The sequence below is a fragment of the Pipra filicauda genome, unplaced genomic scaffold (genome assembly GCF_003945595.2).
Source record: "Pipra filicauda isolate LSUMZ 115617 unplaced genomic scaffold, ASM394559v2 scaffold9_size5747161_pilon, whole genome shotgun sequence".
NCBI lineage: Eukaryota > Metazoa > Chordata > Aves > Passeriformes > Pipridae > Pipra > Pipra filicauda.
Genome location: NW_024105198.1, coordinates 1,843,200 through 1,865,526, shown reverse-complemented (window position 1 = coordinate 1,865,526; position 22,327 = coordinate 1,843,200). Strand labels below are relative to the sequence as shown.

The 22,327-nt window shown below is 48.6% G+C and overlaps 1 protein-coding gene across 2 annotated transcripts in view; it reads right to left on the bottom strand.

Moving 5' to 3' along the window:
- GABRQ (gamma-aminobutyric acid type A receptor subunit theta) overlaps positions 1 to 22,327 on the bottom strand; it is a 70,584-nt gene that overhangs the window by 32,343 nt on the left and 15,914 nt on the right. For both annotated transcript variants that reach the window (XM_027725044.2, XM_027725055.2), the window contains exon 3: positions 12,064 to 12,131. In XM_027725044.2, coding sequence (XP_027580845.1) covers positions 12,064 to 12,131 — 68 coding nt within the window. The remainder of the gene's footprint in view (positions 1 to 12,063; positions 12,132 to 22,327) is intronic.

Below are 22,327 nucleotides of genomic sequence, written 5' to 3'. Positions count from 1 at the left end.
AAAAAAATTAAACAGAGCTTGTAATTCCCAGTGCAGTCAAGACCACCAGTACAGTTTGTGGCTGCATAGGTGGGGAACCACGTTATAAATGAAGCAATATTACTGCTTTACACAGCAAAATAAAATGCCATATATGCAGCTCTGGACATTGAAACCATGAGACTCTCTGCAACAATAGAGGCACACAGTGCTTTAAAGACACTGCTTTAACTTAGAGAAGGAATGTTTGCTACTTCAGGTTCTGAGAATTGCCAGAAAGATGTCATTTCCCAGGAGGCTGCCAGAGGCAAACACGTCCTTTAAATGATTTAAGACAACTAACATGTCCTGGGTGAAACAATCACCTCAACTAGGCTGGCACAGATTGGCTTGACCAAAAAGGTTAGAATGGTGTTTATTTCCTGCAGAAAGCAAAGTTTGATTGTGTAGGAAGGGTAACTGGGAGTAAGCAGATTAGATGGTGAAGCACAGAAGAGCAGAACATATTTCTGGCAACGGGGTCAAGTGTAGTCTCCTAAGCATAGAGGATGGAAGCCCTGGGGTTTGAAAAGCAAGGCCTACTTTTCAACAAGCTCAATCAAACTAGATGCAAACTGCTGCACTTGAAAAACTCCTGCACCCAGAGACCCAGTTCTGTATCTGGGGTGACTGTTTCTACATGGGAACATTCTGCACAGCTGTATCTGCAGCCTCTAAGTTGACAAGCTCAGTAAGATGGAGTATTGTCAGAGAAAAGGGCTAGAAATCAACTTTCTCAACTGTGGTGTGCACAGAGCACTGTGCAGTAATTCTGGGACCACCAGGAAGTATTGGGGTATCAACAGATCTGTTCTAGGAAACAGCTCCTACTGCCAAGGTTGCTGGCCAGGCAGTGCATCCTCAGGGATTTAGTGAACCTCTGCCTCCACCCATGGGTTAGTCTGCCCTTGGCTGTGCCAGGGTAAAGCCAAGGCAGCCAGCCCAGGCTGAGGCCAGCAGCAGTGCACACCATATGGCCCATCCTGCCACTCTCCCACTCCATCCATCCCAGTGCTGACAGTGGGATCACAGACCTGATGGATGGGAGCAGGGCAGTTACCTGACAACAGCACTCAGAATGCAGCTGCATGGAACACTCCTGAATCTGCTGAACACAGGTCAAGCTTATCACAGGCTGCACAAAAAATAAAATAAAAGAGGTTTCAGCAGGGTGTGGAGGTCCACAAGCCAGCAGATTTGGACTTCACAGCCAAGTGGATGGCTGAGAACAAGCTGCAGTGTCTGTCCATGCTGAGTGAGTGCTCGCTGCAGTACCAGGACCAACAGTCCTGGAGCCAAGGAGCTCTATTTGCAGAGCTGGCAGGGAGCCCATGTGAGCTCGGTAAATAAAGTATCCAGATAATAAAAATACCCAAAAGCACTGCTTAATTTTTTTTCTGAGGGATCTGATACAGACAGTAATATTGAGAGGGAACAGAAGGATAGGGCAAACCCATCCTTCCAGAAGAGTGGAACACAGGGCATCTGATAGGTGTGATGGCTCTCAACTGGCACAGCTAAATACCTGACACTCATTTTCAGGGTAACAGCGGAGATTCAGGATAACTGGGCTCAGACAGGAGCTTCTGCATTGTAAAACTTCAAGTCCCCTGCAATCTCAGCTACAAACTCTTGATAAATAAAAGGGTCAATACTTTGTGTATCCATAACCTAGGAAAGCATCAAAGGGGATGGACAAGGAGACACAAGCCACAGACTGCCTTCCCCTGCAGCCACACTGAAGTTACAGGAGACACTGTGGTAGCAGGTTGCTGCAGAGGAAAAAGGAGAGGAGATCCAACCTGTAAGCAGTGAGTATGTTTCGGGTTTGCTTCCCTCTTCACTAGAGCCTCAGATGGTAGTGCACCCTGCAAAGAGTGGGCAAAGGATATCTGAGAGGACACCTCCAGCCTAGTGACCCTGGGCACTCTGGCACAGGTAGTAGGAGACCAGCTGTAGGAGTAGGAGACCACACCTTGCAAGCAGTGATGTGGAAGGGGCCAGTGGATCTTGCCTGTTACTCCCTCCTCCTCCTCCACTTTTTTCTGGCTAGAGCTGGCCTGAGATTCTGCTTGTGTCAGAACAGCAGGGACTACCCACAACTCATCCCACATGCATGCATGCCCTCCTTCCCCAAAATGATCCCTTCTGTCTGACTGGAGAACCTTTCTGGATCTCCAAACAGCTCAGCAGATCCTCTTCCTTTTACCATCCCTTTTCCTTGAATGTTCCTTTTTCTCTGTAGCCTAGCAACTCAGCACAGACTCAGAATATTAACAACTCCTGTCCCCACACACGATCTTCTCCAGAGGCCTGAAAAATGTGATAGCAGGAAGGCTGAGAGGGGTAGGAGCAAACACGAGAGATGTGGGGAACGTGCAGAGAGCCTCTACCAGCATTCATAAGCAGCAAAGCCATTCAGCTGTCATATCTGCCACCTTCACTTAACATGTACATAACATATAGAGCTATATATAGCCCCACTTATTTACATATTCAAATAGCAACACCACACGCACGCACTCGTATTTGGATTTAGGTTCTATATTGAGGCACTGCCACTCTTGTGCAGATACATCCTCTGTTGCTAGATGCTTTAAATGTATATGTGACAGGATGTCAGAAGGTCAGATTCTCAAGGTCTAATTTGGTTTTCAATCAAATCAGATGAAGCTTTCACTTGGGGGAAGATAGTTTAGCATTCTGCAGTAATCCTCTCCAGTGCTGCAACATTGCTATTGGAACAGGTGGCAGTTTGGAACATTGCTCTCAAATACAGCCAGCTTTTTATTATATATATATAAATACATATATAAGGCTGTGGGTGTTCTACCCGTGTAAAAAGCTGAATAAAAATTAAGCAGGGGGGAAAAAAAAAAAAGGAATTTATCCTGGGTAAAGTTTTCTGCAGCAGCAATTCTAACTACTACAGGAATGCCAGGGTGCAAGCTGAAGTGGTTCATACCACCACCATACAACACTGACAATGTTCAGATCTAAAGATAACTTGGCTGATACAGGAACAGATGGAACACTGCAATACATAGCAATGTTCAGCTGAAAGCATGCTGCAAACTGTAGAGCCACAGATTCTCATCCTCCCCAACACGACTCCTCTCCTGCTGTGGGGTGGAGTCACCTCTGAAATGCACAGTGAACTCAGGCCTCTTCAGAGGGAGCACCGGAACATTTCTCATCTGGGAAATTGCCGAGTGAGCAAAACATGTGAACTGTGTTTCTGAGCACTGGGGCAGGGTTGACTCAGCCTCCCGAGGCTTGAACGTGCACTGGAGGACTTGCAGAGCTGCTCCTCAGGGATAACAGCACTGTGGAAGGATGCACAGGGGGGGATCAGCTGCAACAAGAGCTGCCACTGGAGTTTATTCACGCTGCACACCCCAAGGTCTAGGCTAGGGACCAGCCAGTTTGCCCAACAGCTTTCCCATAACCAGGAATTCCCAGTTATGCAGACAAAGGGCCTTCTGGCAAACTCACCCATTAAGATATCAGGCAAATGCTGAAAGATCCCGAGGAAGAAACAAGCACAGTAGGATAGAAAGCTCCAGGGGCAAGAGAGAGTGGCCCTACTCCAGCAGTTCACAGGCTTTCAACTGAGAGCTTGCTTCAGGAAGGTTTGTACAGTTCACCACCTACTCATGGCAGCATCACGCCATTCAGGCAGCAAAAATATTTCATTCAAGGACATCATTAATGTTGAAAACAGCAGAGTCCTTCAGCACAAGCATAGGAGCCCCCTTTTAGGGGAAGGGGTAAAGCTGTCCCCTCTCACACAAGGACAACCCCAGGCTGGCAGGACTGCTGCTTTACCAAGCAGCACATGCACACAGTCCTTGAGACCTCTGTCTCAGAAGGAATTCCTGGGGCTTTGTGCAGATCCAAGCTTCCAGCTGGCCCTGGCATTTGAAGAGCCTGGATGGTGATCTTTGGCTTGTTTCTTAGCAACTGGACTCTAAGTAGTAGTGATTTTACTGTTGCTGCAGTCAAGCAACACCAGGACCAAGGGCAGAGGGAGGATCTTGTCACGGGAACGGGATAACTTGTGAAATATTATGGAAGGCAGGCAAGATTTTTGCCCTCTATAAGTTGCCATAAATGCAGTAAATATTGACATATGAGTCACACTGACCTATTTTCTAGCTTTTAAGCCAGGACAATCTCTTTGCAACTGATTTCAGAACCAATTAATGGGGAGTACTTCAGGCCCCTTCAAGAGCTTGCTTTATGCTTAACTATTTTATGCCAGAACCCTAACCTCTTGTGGAATATCAATCCCTGGTTTTGGGGCAGAAAAATGATCACTGCTTGTTTAAACTTGAGCATCCAACACCCCCACCCCCACCCTGCAGAGCACCCCTGAAGCCAGATGCTTTACTTATCCTCACGCACTACCTTAGTCCAAGGGATTTTTCAGCACTGCCAGTGGGAATTCTACTGAAGAAAAGCACAATGTGATGTGAGCAGATACCCACATCTGATTCTTGACTTGTTAAGGCAGTATCAGTGCTGCTGAAAGTCACCCTAAGCCTCAGCAGCCACAGGATGTCACCACTGCAAGGACAGAAACACCAACCACAGATGGCAGGTGAGATGGGTCCCTGGCATCTGCTTTGTTGCCAAGGTGTTCCTGGGAGCTCAGAGATTTCTACTCTCACCATCTATCTAGATGAGCCACAGAGCAGGTTGTTGTACCTCCCACCTGCAAAAGAGACCATCTCAAAGCTGGCATGTCCACAATGGTTTGGAGGTTACTCTCCACCCTGCCACAACCATCTTTTATTTCTCAAAATATCCCTCCAGCAGAAGGAAAAACCATCAAGATGCTGCTGCTTCCCTTCAGCTTCCCAAGTGGTTGTGTGTCTCTGCACAAGCTGCTTCCTGTTGCTGGAGGAGAAGAGACATGAGGAAGTCCCCAAGGTGCCTGGATGTGACTGATGGCAGTGGGCACAGTTTGCCTCCCCTGGGAACTCTTCCCCTCGGGAAAAGGCTGTTTCACATGTACAAAAGGGCCACTGTTTGATTTCCCAAGCACCCAATGCACTGCAGCCCCACACCCCAGGACCTGCAGTGACAAGAGCTGCGTGACCCCAGTTGTGCTGGAGCCAGAGGAAGGCACAGATTCTTGTCAGCTCTGGAGAACCCTTCCATCCCAGCTGCCTGCTGCAACACCTCAGTTCAGATCACAGCACACAGAAGCCACTTGTGTGTGGAAAAAAAAGCACAAACCCCACCTGTCCATGCCAGCAGGGATCCCTCACCCTAAGTCAGAGCTCTGCCATTCTTCCCATGCCACACTGCAGGATGAGCTGACCTGATCAGACCAAGACTCTCAGAATCATAGAATCATTAGGGTTAGAAAAGACCTCCAAGGTCATCAAGTCCATCCTTTGACCAAATACCACCAAGCCCATTGAACCATATCAAGTGCCACATCTGTTCACTCTTTGAACACTTCCAGGGGTGGTGACTTCCCCCCTTCCCTGAGGAGCCTGTGCTGATGCTCAACCTCTCTTGCAGTGAACAAATTTTTCCCAGAATCCAACCTGAATCCTCCTCCAACAGAAAGGCCCCTCAGCATCCTCTGCCACCTGCAACACCACCATCCCAGGAGCCCACAGCAATCCAGCAGGACTGCAGCTCAGCACCAAAGCTGTCCCCTAGTTTTTCCCATATTTTGGAAGTCCTCAGTATTCAGCAGCCTTGAATACCAAGGTGTAATGCACACACACACACACACACACTGAATTTAGATACCTCAGTGTCCCAGAGCTGGGGATACCCGAGGCTACAGAGAAACATTAACAGCACTGGAGTGTCATGTCATACCTGTGCCTCATGGCATATAACTCCAGAAACCTCTAACTGTAGGATTTAAATGCTTTAACCTTTGCTTTTTTAAAACATTTCGATACCTAGGGAAATAGAGACTAGGAAATATCTGTATGTCATTTCTCCATTGAAGAGAGGCAGCAACAAAGCAGAACATTTTCAGTTAAGAGTAAGAAAAATGTTGATATATTTGAAGATAATAGACCGTAGTAAAAAGTACAGTATAATAGTAAAAATTTCTTCTTTAAAATCTTGGCTTTTAAAGCTCAAGACATCTGTAACAATGGAAAATCCTTTTCAAGGGCATATTGTTGCAGAGTTGTTCTGTCCATTATCACAGGTGTACAGAGGGTCTGATGAGGGTCCTCAAAGGCCACTCCCAAAGCTGCATCAGCCCCAAGGACACCAGGGTTTTACACACTCAATTTTACTGTCAGGACAGTTCCAGAATGGATTGGACATCACACATCCAGATCAGAGATTCCCCATGCATGTACATTTTCCTGCATTTCCCTTCCCCTTTCCTGAAAGGGCCCAAAGGTCAAGAGTTGTACAGCCCAAGAGGCTGCTGTGCTGTGCACCAAAGACAGCCTCTCCTCTGGAGCCCAGCCTTCCAAAAACCACCTCCTTTCATCAACTGTCCAGCACACAGCAGAGTCAAACACATCTATTACTGTGCATGGGTTACACTGAAATTGAGATTCAACTAGTCCATGCATATATTCCTGTGACAACAGAACTGCAAAGCCTGCTCAGGATAGATTCCACTACCAAGTCTACTTCAGGCATGCCCAATAGATGGAAAATTTGATGTAGCGAGAAGAGTGATGCCCCACTGATGGCATAACGTGTTGTAGGATGAACAGTCCTGCTCAAAAACACCCTTACACAAATCCTGATCCACTTCCTTTTGGGTTAAAAGCCAATTTTAAACCCTTGCAGCTCACTGCTGTCTTGGGGCATGCTTTACATCTCTCTTGAACAGGGAAAACTGCCAAAGGAGACAGCTTGTTTTTCAAGCAAGCTTCGAGAAGTTGGGCAATAACAGAGATGATGCTTCCTGCCATAACCTCCAAGAGCTCCAGTGCAGCGTGCCACTGTGAGAGCAGTCACTCCAGTGAGACAGCAGTGTGGCACCTGGTCACACAGGGCTTGGGAGCAGGAGGCCACGAGCCACTGGCACAGGCTGCCCAGAGAAGCTGTGGTTGCCTAAGGCCAGGTTGGACTGAGCTTGGATGAACCTGGGATAGTGAAAGGTGTCCCTGCCCATGGCAGGGGGGTTGGAATGAGATGATCCTTAGTGTCCCTTCCAACCCAAACCATCCTGAATCCACAAAGCAAAGCATCAAGGTCAGCTTTGCTGAGCATCCTGCACCACCCTCCATCCCACCCACACTGCAGACTGTGCCCCAGCAGAAGGTGATGGCAATCCCACGGGCACCATTCCTTTCACACATATATTCCTGCAAACATTTCTATCTGGAAGCCTTGCTTCTTACACTAGGCCCTCTACAACAATCCTCTTGTAACTTTTCAACTTGTCACCGGGTTTATAAAACTTTAAAGCCAGTGCTATAACAAACTGAAATGATGTTATTGCAGATGTAGGAGAGCATCTTGGGATGAATAAATTATAGGAGGCACAAAGAAATCATGACTATAATGGCTGGATGCTCTGAGCTGTCTACGGTGTGCAGACACACAGGAGGGAGCAGGTTTAGGACTGCACAGATCATGGGGCAGGAAAATTGAAGCGTTATGAAGGGTAACCATCTCTTATTTCAAATGCATACAAAACTTCTGGTAGTTTTCCTCACTGAAATAGTTCATTAATGCTTCAAGGGAGTCTGAACTGTCTGGTACTAGAAAAATATGTCCCCAAAGATTACTCAGAGAGAGAAAAGGCTACACTTGGAAGGATTATCCTCTAGTCCCACCATGCAGAAATATACAGTATACTCTGAAAAGGCCAGTCCTCAGCTGAAAGGACATGCAGGAGTAGGGGAGGACTCTTTCTGAAGTCATTGGCACTGGACAACATCAGAGTTGTATGATTGAGCCAGACCATGAAGGTGATAGTGACTTTGGGCAGCATTCAGGCCAGGTAGCACAAGGACAGACACCTGCCCAGCCTCAGAGTGCCCTTTGTTCTCCTGAGTCAGCAGCACTGCCAGACTCCTCAGTGACTTGGGCACCATATTAAAAGATTTGAATGTATCCCTACCCAAGCACCACTACACACCAACAAGCATCTATAAATACCTGCATGCAGTTCCTTGCTTATGGCAATTCAACCACCTGCAGCAAAACAGCATTTACCAGCTCACCTGAAAGGAGATGGGCTGGGCAGGGAACTAGGAGATACCACCCTTCTGTTCTTTACAGGTCATCAGAGCTACTGAACAGCAGAATGAAGACATTCCTCCTTTCAGCCTGTCTTTAAATCCCCAACTTGCAAATTTGTACTGGATATGAAAAGACTCCAGCTAGGCCTTTCATCTTTGTGGATCAGCACTTCCCAGAGGGTCTGCCAGTCAAATGTGCCCTCCCCAATACCTATTTGGCCTGGCCCCTGGCATCCTTTCCCAGACATTTCAATTGATGTCACTGATCTTGGCTCAGCAAATAATCCTTCTAATCACTGACAAGAACAGAGGCTGCAGCTCAGTGTTGCTCAGCCAAGCTAAGAGGAGTACACAGCAACAAAGCATTTACTCTAGAAAATAAACCTGAAAACATGACTGACCACACACAGGCAGCAGCTGCAAAGGGCAAGAAGGTGATATTTTTTTAATTAATTAAGGACTGTAGTTTTGGTCCTTCATCACTGGGAGATGGTTACAAATCTAGCACTGTCCCTGTGAACATCCTGCACCCTGGCATGGCTCATCTTCCAAGCTGGATCATGGCACAGTATCTGGGCATGGCCCTCAAGGGGGTGGAGGTGCACCAGTTTTGGGTGTCAGAAAACACATGGCATCTACAGGCAGCTGCAAAGCATTTTGTGTGTCAGAGTGTCTGGGAACATCCATCACGAAGACACAACCACGCTGCTTTTCCAGAGAGCCCTGTAACCTCCAGGATTGAAACATCACCACATCATCATTTTGGGAACACGGTTCCCATGGGAGGGGAGGCAAGGAGTGCTCCTTCAGTCATGGATGGAGCTGTATGCCTCCACAGCACCACATCCAGCTGGACTCTTATGGAAAACAACTTTTGGAAACACGCAATGGCTGGTCACTGACAGCACTTGTTCCCCACCACCACGCAGCCAACAGGCGCCAAGAGTCCCAGGGAAAGGCCTGGGACAGCCGGGGGCTCTCCTCAGCCTGCCCAGTCCCAGCACCACTGTTCCCAGAAGGATGTCTGAGGATTAATTAATTATCCTACAAGGGGCAGTAAGTAGTAACACTCCTTGTGGAACAATAGAAGCTATTTGGTTGCCATGGCAACCCGGCTTCACTTGTGTGCCTTTAATTTATTCATTGCACAGTCCCTTTCCCAAGCACACACGATGCCAAAAAAAATGCCTTGTTTTTCTTGCCAGTATCCGTGTCCAGAGCAGGGGTAAAACACAGCCCTTTCCCCGGGCATCTGTCATACAGAAGAATGATGCACATAAAACCCCTTCAGCCTGGAAACTCACATCACATGAGAACCCTTCTGCTCCCTAAATGTCCGTTCTTTAAGATGGTTTTGATTTTTAACCCCTTTTTGAAGCTGCCTCACTATGGTGCTTATGGATCTTGATCTTAAGTTCTCACATACAGCCAACCTTGTCTCCCACCCCTTCCCCCTATATATGTTGGAAGGATGGGCAGGAGATTATTCTTGTCAAGTCAAACAGAGAGCCAGGAGGGATAATCAAGAGCCCAGAAGTGACATCCCTTCACAGCATCCACAGGCACATGGCATGGACAGTGCCTGGTGCCACCACCATCAGAACACTCGGTGTCCATTACTGTGTTGCTCAATTCCTGCAAGGTCCAGAGCAGTATGGGGATGAAGATCCTTGCCAGGAACTCTCTCTGTGCATCACACAGAGGTGTTTTTGTTGCTGCTGCTCCTCCCCAGCCCTGAGTTGTTCCGTGGCAGAGGGAAGCAGGTGGTCACTGGAGAGGGGAGAGCATCATGTTCACATGGCAAGGGCTGAAAAGCACAGCTGGGTGAATGGCTGCTGGGCTAGGACACAGCATGCCTGGCCACAACTGCTCACAACACCTGCAGGACAAAGCACTCCACCAGCCCTTGTAGTCCATGGCCAAATCTCCAGCAGCAGGTTCATCCTGCATCAGCCTCTGCAGTGCTCAGCTACCCTCACAGAACCATAGAATGGTTTGGGATGGAAGGGACCTTAGAGATCATCTCATTCCAACCCCTTGCTATGGACAAGGACACCTTTTACCAGATCAGGTTGCTGAGAACTTCATCCAGACTGGTCTTGAACATTCCCTAGGATCAAGCAGCCACAGCTTCTCTGGGCTACCTGTGGTGTGCCAGGGCCTCACCACCCCTCACAGCAAAGAACTTTTTCCTAATATCTAATCCAAACCCACTCTCTTTTAGTTTGAATCCATTCCCCCTTATCCTGTCACTCCATACTCTTGTAAATAGTCTCCCTCCATCTTTATTGTGGGCTCCCTTCAGGTACTGGAAAGTCACCCCTAAAAGGGTTCTTTTTTTCCAGGCTGAACAAACCCAGTTCTCTCAGCCTTTCCCCATAACAGAGGTGCTCCATCTCTCTGATCATCTTGGTGGCCTCCTCTGGACTTGCTCCAACAGGTTGATGTTCTCCCTGTGCTGGGGACGGACCTTCTCAGGTCTACAGGGACAGTTGTTACAGGTAAGCTGAGAATCAAACCTCTCCTAGTAATGTTTATGCAAGGTGGGGTCTTAAGCTGCATGTCCAGCCCCCAAAACATTCATGCTGGCTCTAGCAAGGAGGGTGACAGCTGGTCCACCACATAAGAACATTCAGGTCCAAGCTGAGACTGGGGGAGGAGATGACTCAAAGTTGAGTTCTGGCCTGACAGGCAAGATAGACAGAACTAGGTTAAGCCATCTGGCTCTTCTAAGTTAAGCCTAACCTCAAGCTCTACCCAGTGCAACGGAGACACAGCTCTGTACCTGAATCTAGGGCTGTACACCCTGTCCAGTGTCACCATCCCTTGGACTGAGGTGCAACATGTCATGCAGATAATTGGGGAAATGAGGGGATGGTCGCAGAGAGTCGGGAAAAGAAACTGTTCCATACAGGAACCCGAAGGCTCATGGTTGGCTCTTCACCCTGGGTCACACCAACTTATGCATTCAGGGTTTTCAAGCAGTTTGGGAACAAAAACAACTGGTCAGATTTTCTCTCCTCCCCTCCGTGCAACAGCAGAATAGTTGGTGGGCAAGGGAAGCAGGGCAGGAGAGTCCAGAAACAGATAAATAGGACAGGAGCCTTGGGAGACCAAGGTTTTAATTGACTTGAATGGCAAGAGCTCTAAACTGGCCCAGGATTCTCCTGCATGGCTCAGGAACTGAGGAACAGGACAGTTGCTGTCAAGAGGTTCCCACCAGCCTTCCACTCCACTCAGCCTCCGGGAAAGGAGTTTGGAGGAAAAGCCTCTGGACAGGAGGGAGAAAGGCAAGTTTAGGCAGTGACAGCACAATTCCTGTCCTCTGCTGGGTGCTAAGAGCTTCTGAGACAGACAGCACAATCCTGGATGTGTACCCAAACCAGACCAAAGTAATCTACAAATTTAACCCAAATCATTTCCATCTGAGTGGGTATTTTTGTTCTCAGTGGCACGAAAAGCTCCAGTCTATCAATGCCACCACATCTCCATTAGATGCCTCTCTTTCCAGCACAGATCTGCCAGGAAATCCCAAATTACCACCAGCAAACACAAAAAGCCACCGTTTCTCAACTTGGCAGGGACAGGCTGACCATAAAGCCACCTTTGTGTCAACCAAAACACACAATTCACACATCTACTCTTTTAAGGTGTAAGCATTACTGAACAGGTGGTTGTGCAACCAGCACAGAACCTAAGGGATAAGAATGGCTCTGGAGAAGATGCCACTAGCTCCAGAGGTGCCAGCAGAGATCCAGATGGCTCTGAGGAGCCACTGCCTTGGAAGCAAATTTCAACCAGAAAATGGAAGAACAGTCTATCAGGCTCTTTTTTCCTTTCTTTCCAAACTTACCATGTTGACTTCAGAGATCTGGTCAATGCTGGAGATGTGGATGCTCATTCCCACTGTGACAGGGTTACCTGAAAAACAAACAGACTGCTTCAGGACCACATTCAATCCCTCCCCTCCCATCTGCAATAAAAGAATTGCCTAGAAATGCATAGATATGATTTTTAAGCAGCCTCACATTCCCTGAGTATCATGGACTTCAAGTTGCATGTGCTCAAATGATTAGATTTCTCTAACTCCCAGACTTACAGATTCACTCCTAGGAGTGGTGAAGTCTAAGCCTGATTCTTTAATTCCTGGAAGTTAATTACCCCCCAGTAATACAATTATCTCTGCTTATTCCAAATAATGCCTTCAGAGACCATCAGTAGGCTCCTCGTGGGCTTGCATAAGGTGTTAACTGATTGACCACACAAAGAACACAGCAACCAAACCCATGGAATCTCTGGGCAGGAAAGATAGTCCAGCTCACTGCTCCACCACTCTGTCAGCTCTGAGTGCTCTGTCTGAAAATCCCACGAGAATTGTAACACCCAAGATATCAGCAAGTACAGGAAACGGATCTATGAAGTGAAAAAACAGGATTTGTGTAGTGGCTTTTCAGAGCAGAGCTTGGATTAGGCAACAGATTCCCCATTTTACCACGAGCACCAGGGCATGTGTCACCCCACACCCTCCTGCCTGCAGCCATGGAGCTGTGGCAGACATCTGTGCACAAGTTTCCTGGGAAAATCAGATATTCCCCTACCCAGTGACCAAGCTACCCACACACCACAATCAGTGCCCCTGGCTGTCACATGCCAGAGGAGCTGGTGGAGAAACACCACAGCAGGGCAGTCCCAGACAGCCCCATTGCCTTCTCTGGCCCAAGTTCAGCAAGGGTGTGTTACTACAACCCACAAACCTATGAAGTCAGGGCAGAAACAAGCCATTTTGGCCAGTTCCTCCAGCACTGTGGGCATCCCAGCTTGATCAGACTCACACCCAGTTCTACCTGAGCCCTTCTGATCAGCAGCTCCCACAGCCAGGCAACAGGACAGCCCTTTCAGTGGGATTTGAGCCACATAAAACAATCCGCAGGGAGATTCACTATCCCAAAACCAGCAAGAAGCCTCCTGTAGCTGGAGATGGGGTTTCTGGGTGCTACCCCTCTCCTGCCAGGCCCACAGCCCCAAAGGCAGAGCACAAACTCAATCCCACCACAAAAAAAGTCCCTCTCCTCACACATGCAAGGTGGAAAACAATCCCTTGCAATGCATTACTGGAAAGGGAACATCAAGCAGTTCTGCCACTCAAGGTATTAACTCTTCCATGGACTCATTAATAGATCTAAGCACTGAAATATTTACAGATAATCATGAGATGGCTTAGAAAGTAATTAGGAGACTGGGGGAGAGGGGAGAACCACACAACTGGAAATGAAGTGATTTTTTAATTACGTGTTACCAGAAGTAGGGAAGCAGTGTCATTAGGGGTGCCTTGTGATTGGGTGTGCTCTTCACCGAGACCCTCCGCTGCAAATTAAGCAGCATTATCCTTTAATGGAATATGAACAACACCGAAAACATCAGAATCAACAACTGTAATTAGGCCCTGCTATGCAAATCTCCTTAAAGAGGCAGTGCTCTCCTCCAGCACGCCCCAGCTCGATGGCAGGGCTGCCCGAGGCAGGGGGGCTCAGGAGACCTTGTGGAGCCTCTGAAGATCCCCACATGGACACACTCCCAGGCACATCTTTGCTGTACTTCCACCTTCATCTTGCACAGGGGAACCAGGTGGGAAAATAACCAGGAGTCACAGCAGGGAGAGAGGATTCTCCCGCACCCTCCTTTGCGCCAGAGGCTGACAGGGGCACGGCAAAGCTTTTAAGGAAGTCTCACTTTGATAGTTTGCCTTTTTTTTTGCTGAAATCAGGGCCTTGTGATAGAAGCCATAGCAGGAGGAGGAAGTCACGGCTGCCCTGAGGATCTTGCAGACTAATTAGTTACAAGAGGAGAATCAGGGCTATGCACAGGGCTGCAGCAGAGGAGGGGAGAAACCAGATCCCCACTCCAGACCCTTTCTGCCACACAGTGTTGCTCCCTCCAAGAGCTGCCCTACTGCCTGCTCGCCTTCCAGTGTGTCCCCAGCAGTGCTCGTGTCACTGTGGCTGTGCATCCCTTCCTTCCCTCAGTGCAAAAAGTGGTTTTCCCCCCCTGCTGTGCCCAAGCCCCACTGAATCCAGCAGGCTGGGTGGGTATAGCAGGGGAGCACTGACAGCAGGGATATACAAATATTTGTCAAACCCAGAGTCTATCCAATCTATTCTATCTGTCTAGACATTTGTGCTGTGTTCATCACCATGGTATCTGAGTGCCTGAGGTCATGCAGTGACTCAGTGGCAGAGCCATGGATAAGCTCCAGACCTTCCTACTCTCAGCTCCAAGAGGAAGGCTGGAGTGGAGAGATCAGCCCTGCTGCCCCCCTCCAGCCCGGGCTGGGTTGTACTCAGCTCCCAAGCAGCGTCAGGAACACTCCTCTTGGCACTGCCAAGTCCTCTCCATCCCATCTATCACAGAAATGAGAACCTACACTGCTCACCTGCAACCCCTGGAATGTGCCCAGCAACCCACGGGCTTCTGAGTGTGACTGTCATACAAACACCCTAAAGATGAAGGCAGGAGAAGTCCTGCCTTTACTAGACCTTAGCTTGATCACAGGGAAGCCATTTCACCTTCTCCATCCCTGTTCTGAAGGCTGGCTTGCAGACAGGGATTGAAGAGCATGAACACAGCCACCAGGAAAAGCATGTCCTGACTCCCACTGCAGCCCAATGGAAAACCAGACCGGCTGGTGGCCAACACTCAGGCTTTAAGTAGTACACAAAATAAACAAAGGACATCAATTCTGCCAATGTTAATAGCTTCAGGCAAGAGGCATACAAAAGTAGGGTATTTGAAATATGGGATAATATCATCTGTAAACTTGCCCTTAGAAGGAAGAACTCTGCATTTGTGGATCTGAGACAAGGCAAAAGAAGCAAACCTGATATTAAAGGCCCGTGGTTTTATCTGTGCCTTGCCAATGGGTGCAAAGAACTAGACCTTCTGCCCTTAAAGCAAAAGAGAGGATTTGCAGGCAAGATCACGAGTGAGGGAATGTGAGAAACTCTGCCACTTTCACAGTGAGCAGCACCCTCCCATGTCCCCATTTCTCACCACCACTGGAGAAATCGCCAACACTTTGTCCCGAAAGTAGTTTGATGCCTGTGAATAATGTACTCGAGAAGTTGGAAGGTAAGCAGACAAAGGAGTTATAATAAAACCTGTCCTTTTTCTGCCACTGATACTTGTCAAATACAAAACCAGTCAAGGTAGAGAACAAGTTGTGCTAATATGCAATATTTTCCCAGCAACCCGTTATTACTTTCACATTTTATTTGATAATGCATAAAAGTCCCAGAACCTGGAGTCATGTTGCTACAGCAGTAATTCTGATGGCACACCTGCAGAGGAAAGGTGTGTTTCCAAGCCTGTGTCTGCCTGCACTACAGCCAGAGGTGAGGGCAGCCTGGATCAGGACATCTCAGTCTGGGATCTCACCTGCAGAGTGCACTGAAGCACAGAATTCAGTGTAATAGGGGGATGGTTACTCAGGCAACTGCCCTGAACTCAGGTCCAAGCTGCCCTCTCTTCACTCCTACCCAAAAAAGCTACATTAGAGCAAGCTTGGGTTCCTTTGCCATCAGGTCTCCAACTGCAATACAGACACAGCCAAAAAGACTCCAAACCAGTGGGCAGATGAAGAGAAGTCACTTTATGATCCACTGAAGCCACACCATTTTATGAACTACAGCCAGTGCTTTGGGGACCCTGGTTGCTGCACTTGTGACCATGTGAATTTGGCAATGCTGGCAAGAGCCAAGGCACTTGCTAAGGAACAGAGATCAGCCTTAAAATTACCCTTTAGTCTAAACTACAGCAACAAAGGCATTAACAGGGTGTCAGAAATTTCACAGCTCCCCTGAATAGTATCTTCCTGCATTTCACTGCATTGAAGGCTTTTCCTAAATATCCAAACCAAATCTTCTCTGCAGTTCAAATGTAGTTGAGTCTCATCATTCCCCCCTCACTCCATGATAGTGAAAGAATAAATCAATCATCCTTCCTTAACAACAGCTTTTATGTACTAAGAAACCATGACATCCCCCTCCCTCCCCCACCAATACTGTCATGTCTAGATTAAATGCACCTGATTTCTTCACCCTCTCCTCAGAGGTCATGTTTTCTAAAGCTCTGACAATTAGTGCTGCTCTCCTCTGGCCTTTTGCCAATTTGCCTACATCTCTATTTTAAAGCCTGGTATCCAGAAACCAGCCAGTGAAGCAAAGATCACATGTCACCAGTACAGACAAAAGAAAAAAGCAACCTCCCCTGTACAGAATCCTCCTAAAACCGCAGAAGCTTCTCCAAACCTGCTGCACCCGTCCTGGGAGCTGCTCCCTTTGTGTAGGAGGTTAGAGATAGTGAAGGGGCAGCTGAGCTCTTGCCATTAGAGTGCATCACACATGCAGGAGGAGGGAGTACAGCCCTGTCTCTTTTGGACAAGAGGAAAAATTATTCAAGACAGCTTTGTGCATGAGCCTCAGCGTTCCCTGCTTGCACCCTGCCTGTGGCATCACCAGTCCCTGAGATCCCTGCAGCAGCAGGAAAGCTGCTTTAAGGTCTTCTGCTGAGTAAACAAAGCCAACCAGAGGGAAATTAGAGGCTTCAGTTACTAAACCTACATATAGAACAGGTCTGTGCCTTACCCTGCAATGGTAAATGCCCACAGGCATAAAGAATCCATCCATGTAAAATCCTGTTCCTCAATCCCAACCCTCCAGAAGCTGAAGGACAGCAATGGCACCAGAGCCCCAGAACAGCAATGCCAGATGAGGTTGCCCTGCACTCTCTGGCAGAACAGTTTCTGCACACACAGGGTAAGAGGCATGAAGGGGGCAAGGTTAGCTGACATGAGGAGCTGTGGGCACTGCAGGGCCTTACTTGCATTTCCAATGATCCCACCAAACAGGACCAGCTGTCAGGACATTCTCAGGCTCGCCAAAGGCACACAGTCTGCAATCCCACTCCCAGGACTTCTCCCATTTAGCCTCATCCCCACACTCCTGAACGACGGAGGAGCGTTCAGGGTCTGCTCGCTCCTCCCGCAGCAAACGGTTTGCCCACGTTGCTGCCTCTGCTTTGTTCACAGCACTGGACCTCGGGGCACCCTGGCTTTGTGTTTACAGCTGAAAACCACGACCCACGTCACTGCTACGTGCAGCGAGGAGCTGGTTACACAAGGGCTGCCAGACGTGGGTCGCTGGGAGGCGAGAGCTCCAGGTGATCGGAGGTGCAGGAGGCGGCACATCCAGCACGAGGCTCGGCACTGGCTGAGGAACCGCTGCCTGGGCCCAAACACACCATCTCTGCATAAATCCCCCCCAAAACACACACCCTTGAACCATTTCCAGCTGACAGACTAACTGGTCCTGTGCCACAGTTGTTTTAAACCCATCCAGAAGATAACTCAGAGGCCAGTCTGCTGTCGGGACGCTTGGGTTTACCACACCCCCGTGCAGGGAGAATGGAAGTGCTCCTGGGGTTTCAGCAGACAGGAGGATTCTAAGAGGAGTTCACAAATTGCTGTCTGCAAAATAGCTGTGCTCACAGATCTCAGGAATGAAGCTCTGCTACAGCAGTAAGAGAACATCTAAAAGATGCCATCCCAGCAGGCTACACGAGCCAAAACACAAAGAAGTTTCCCAACACTGATTTTCCTGTTCCTTTCCTTTCATTTTAGCTTATGTACAGCATCAAGCACAAACTCAGCTTAGTGTTAACATTGCTTGAGGAGCAAGAAAAGTTGACCATGTATCATGAAAGCAGAAATGTTCTGGGAACCACTTTAATGCAGCATCTCTGATTTGCAGTGACATCTAGAAGCACCAAGTTCAGCAGGGTCCCTTAAGAACCTACTTAAACTTTTCCAGTAAAATGTAGCTTTAAATACCCATTTAACACTTTCCAATCCTTTTCCCCTCTTATTTCCATGATCTCTACCCCCAGCCACAGCCAGTGCTGTGCCCTTCTCTTACCAGGCTCAGCACAACAGCCAGAAACATCAAAAACATTTAGAGGCTGTTATTGAAGCTCTACCTTTATCCTCAGCAGGTCACCCCATGGCTTCTCTTGGATTTAAAAGAGCAAAGCACACCATGGCATTACAATTTTGGGCACTGTTCTATACTACCAGAGAGAGAGGTGGTCTCATGGCAGATCAGCAAATATGACATTGCCTTCCCACCTGTGGTGGAATAGGGTGTATGAGGGAATTGCCACTGCTGAGGAATCTCCTCCACAGGAAGGATGGACAGTATTTTGGAGGTGAAAGGCAGGGTCCTGGTCTCCAGGGTATCTGGAGCTGTCAGTGCCTGCTCCTTCCCCATGGACCCACTGTTCTGCAGGGGTAGGAGGGGCATCTACCACCACTAGTTCTCATGGAGACTGCAGCCAGTCTCCAAACAGGTCTAGCAAAAAGCAGTTTCTTCAGCATGACAGGTTTCCTACATTTTGCCATACTGTTTTAGGGAGTGTTTGGTGCTTTTTATGTCACTGAGCCTCTGCACAGAACAAGACTGTGCCTGACCCAGGTATGCTTTCCACCCAACCACACCAGACCTGGCAGTGTCACCCCAGACAAGGAGGCTCATAAGAATTTTCAGCCTGTGCCATTCTGCTCTCCTGGCAGCCTGGCAAGTCACCTCATCCAGTCAGAGGATTTGCAATATTCATCTAAGAAGGTGGAATACTGGGGACTCCCCAAGAAAAAACAGCAAAGTTGGAGTGAGCTCTCACCAAGGTGGTGATATCAAGGACAGCACATGTTGAACGGGACATCTAAGGGAGGGTACAACCTTAGCACAGCTCTTCAGTGGACTTTCAGGGTATCCAAACACTGAATAAACCAAGGTTTCAGTAAGAGGCTTTCCTGCAAGCAAGCAATGAGGCCAGCCCTTCAGCAAGGAGCCAGGAGACACAGCACTTGCAGAGCAGGCAGAACTGACCACTGCTCCTGACAGCACTGCTCTCCTGTGATGCTCCCTGCAAACACTCAGGTTAGCCTGGACAACAGCAGCCACACTTCCAGCCTGTTGTCACATGAAGCTATCCCTGTAGATCTGAACAGTCACAGAGCATTTTCTCCAGCAAGCTGTGCCTGCTCCTGAGCCCGTGCTGAGGGATCTGCTGGAGGAACAATGCTTTCCCAGGGCAGATGTAGCACCCATTCTGTGACTGTTCCAGGGAAAGCAGAGAGTTAAGGAGCGCAATCTGTGAGGCACAGTGGATTACCTAATCTATCTCATGGGTATTTTTAATGGATTAGTAGGTATTAGAGTTGGGATACTGCAAATATCCCATGGAAATTTGGAAGTGAGAGAGAACAATCACCAGGCTGCAAAAACAGTGTAAAGGTTGTCCCAGAGGTATTGAAGGATTACAGAGGAAGCTAAATCAAGGTTGATTTTAAAAGATGTTGGTAGACAGCTACCCAAGCTGAATAGAAACAAGGTCTCAAATGTACAGGCTTAAAAATGGAACAAGAGAATAGACACCAACCCTTACAGCATCTGTACTGCCAGTGCACCCAGTACAGCAAAGCACCTGTACACACACACAGGGCTTTCAACACTGAGAAAAATTACTGACCACTCAGAAAATCATCTGTTCCTGGAAGAGACCTAGGCCAATATTCAGAAGAGGGACTTTTAAAGCTGTTTCATCCTCAAGTGATGATGATGATAGTCTTCCAAAGCCTCCTGGTTGTGTATCTCTTGCATGGGTGATGCACACTTGGTAAGGTTACAGCAAAGTGAGGGGAAAATAAGCTCCCATGTTTGTCCAGCTATGTATTTGCTCTCATTTACAGGCACACAGAACTGCATCACCTCACCAGAACTGATCATTATCAACCTGACCCCACCCATGGGTCTCAAGAAACCAAGCATTTAAGAGTAACTTTCCCAAGGGTATCAAGTGCCAGCTACCATCCATCCCCTAAAGCAGGGAGCACCCAGCTCATGCAGATAGAGCTGGCTCTGCAGGGCTGCCACAGCCATTGGAATCTTCATTAGAGCAAAGAAGGCAGATCCAGGCCTGACCCTCAGGAGAGGAAAGCAGCGCTCTGACCTCCTGGTGCTGCCAAAGCCAGGACTGGCACCTGCCTTCCCCTTCCAGGGACACCCCTCCCCATGTCACCCCCACGGACCAGCTCTGTTGTTTTGCAGTCTGCAGGGCGCACACTTGGTGTTTTGCTTTTATATCCCTCTCTGAAGAGCCAGCACTGTGAAACCTTACATTTTCCTGCCTTTACACTGAACTAATCCTGGGAAAGCAGAGACACTGAGCATCCCAGATCCCTTCAGCTCTTACTCTCTACCAACAGCAACAGCAGGAGGGCGACAAGGCTTCCTGAGCAAGTGCATATCATAAACCAGCACAAGCCAGGCATCTCCTCCCCAGCAGCAACGTGAAGCATCAGACCCACGCTGAGCAGCCACCCCCACGTTTCTCCACCTGAGAAGACTTCCCTCCTACCTCTGCCAGGATCCTGGCAGGCAACTGCATCTCCCCGTGGGCCCTGCAGCTGGGGGGCACAGTTCTGCCTGCCTGGGGAGCTGGGCTGCACCCAGGAGTAGTCCAGTCCTTTTGCATTTTCTCAGAGCTCACCTTTGGTCCGTCTCCTACAGCCAGCCAGGGCACTGGTCTGCACTCCCGGAGCTGCCACCCCCCTCCAGCTGGGGCAGCCTCAGATGCCTTTGGCACACTGCCTTTCCTCATTTCCCAGCCCTATTACCTTGCTTTTGAAGGGGGCTGCAGGAAGGACTGCACACATACAAAGTATTTTGAATCCCCAGGGTAAACACGCGAAGAGTATTTAACCGCGGACCTACAGCTTCCTACCAGAGCACACTCACCACACTCCTTTGTGCAGGCAGCTGCCCCCTCCTGCCCCACCTCCAGCTCCCAGGACTCATCACAGCCCGGAAAACACTCTTTACAATGCAGAATGTTCAGTTCCCATACAAGTTCTGGTGCTACAACATCCACAAACACACACGGATTTTTCAGCTGGATCAGGGCTCAATCCCTAGTGCTGCAAAACCCCCAGAACCCCGACATCCCTTGCAGCAGCTCAGGAGGCAGGAGGAGCAGCAACCTACCTGAAAAACCACATCACCATCCTCCTCCTTACAGGCAAACAAGCCCCAAAAGCAAGGCTTGGGCTGCTATATAGGAGACATCCCTCCCACCTCATCCCACAGCACACACCCACCTCAGGTGGGGCTGTCAGAGGGTCCCACAGCTGAGCCCATTTAGCAATTTTCCCTGCACGCCAGCTGGCAGCTGTGGAAATTCCTCCCCTGTTGCCCATGGGTTTGTCTCACTTCTCACCTGCCCACCAGAGGCACAAAAGTCCTGACCCAGCTTCTCAGTGCTGGGCTTTTCATGCACCTGATCAATAAACATTTGCTACGTGAGGGAGTCTCTCCCTTATGTGCACTGGAAATATCACCCCCCAAACAACTGCAGACCTGGCCTGTGCTACAGTGTGTGACCTGTCTGGTAAAACACTCTCCCAAATCCTGAGCCATCTAACCCCCTCAGCTGAAAATGAGCTGAACCAAATTAATTTGAATGGGTTAACACAGGCTCCTCTGTTCATATCAAATCCATTACTCTGTCTTGGAAGTGTTTGTAACAACAACAAAATATCTGGGCTTGTCATTTTTATCAAAGTGCCAACAACAAGGTGTTTTCCCTTCCCCCCCCCCCTTTTTTTCAATTTTTTATGAATTAGTCACACCTCCTCATCACTGTTTACAGACTCTTGTCTTTAAAGGACACCACAGCGTGTAACTCCTGGATTGAATCCAGTTGGTCATGCCCAGCATGAGGGAAAAAAAAAACAAAAGAGACAAGATGGCCAGGTTGGGATGTGCTAAACTTGCACAAATATTGAAATCAGGGCTGGGCCATCAGGGAGCAGCAGGGGACAGCCCTGCTGTGGCCACACCTCCATGGGAGCATTTTTGAGTGTGCTGGACATGGTGCTTCATCCCCCAGCACAGTGCAAAGCCAGTGGCCAGGCTCTCCAAGGGAGAGAAGGTCACTCTGTTCTTGTTACTTCTGTCAAGTCCTTTCTGGAGATACAGGGATTTTTTTTCCAAGTGTCCACTTTATCC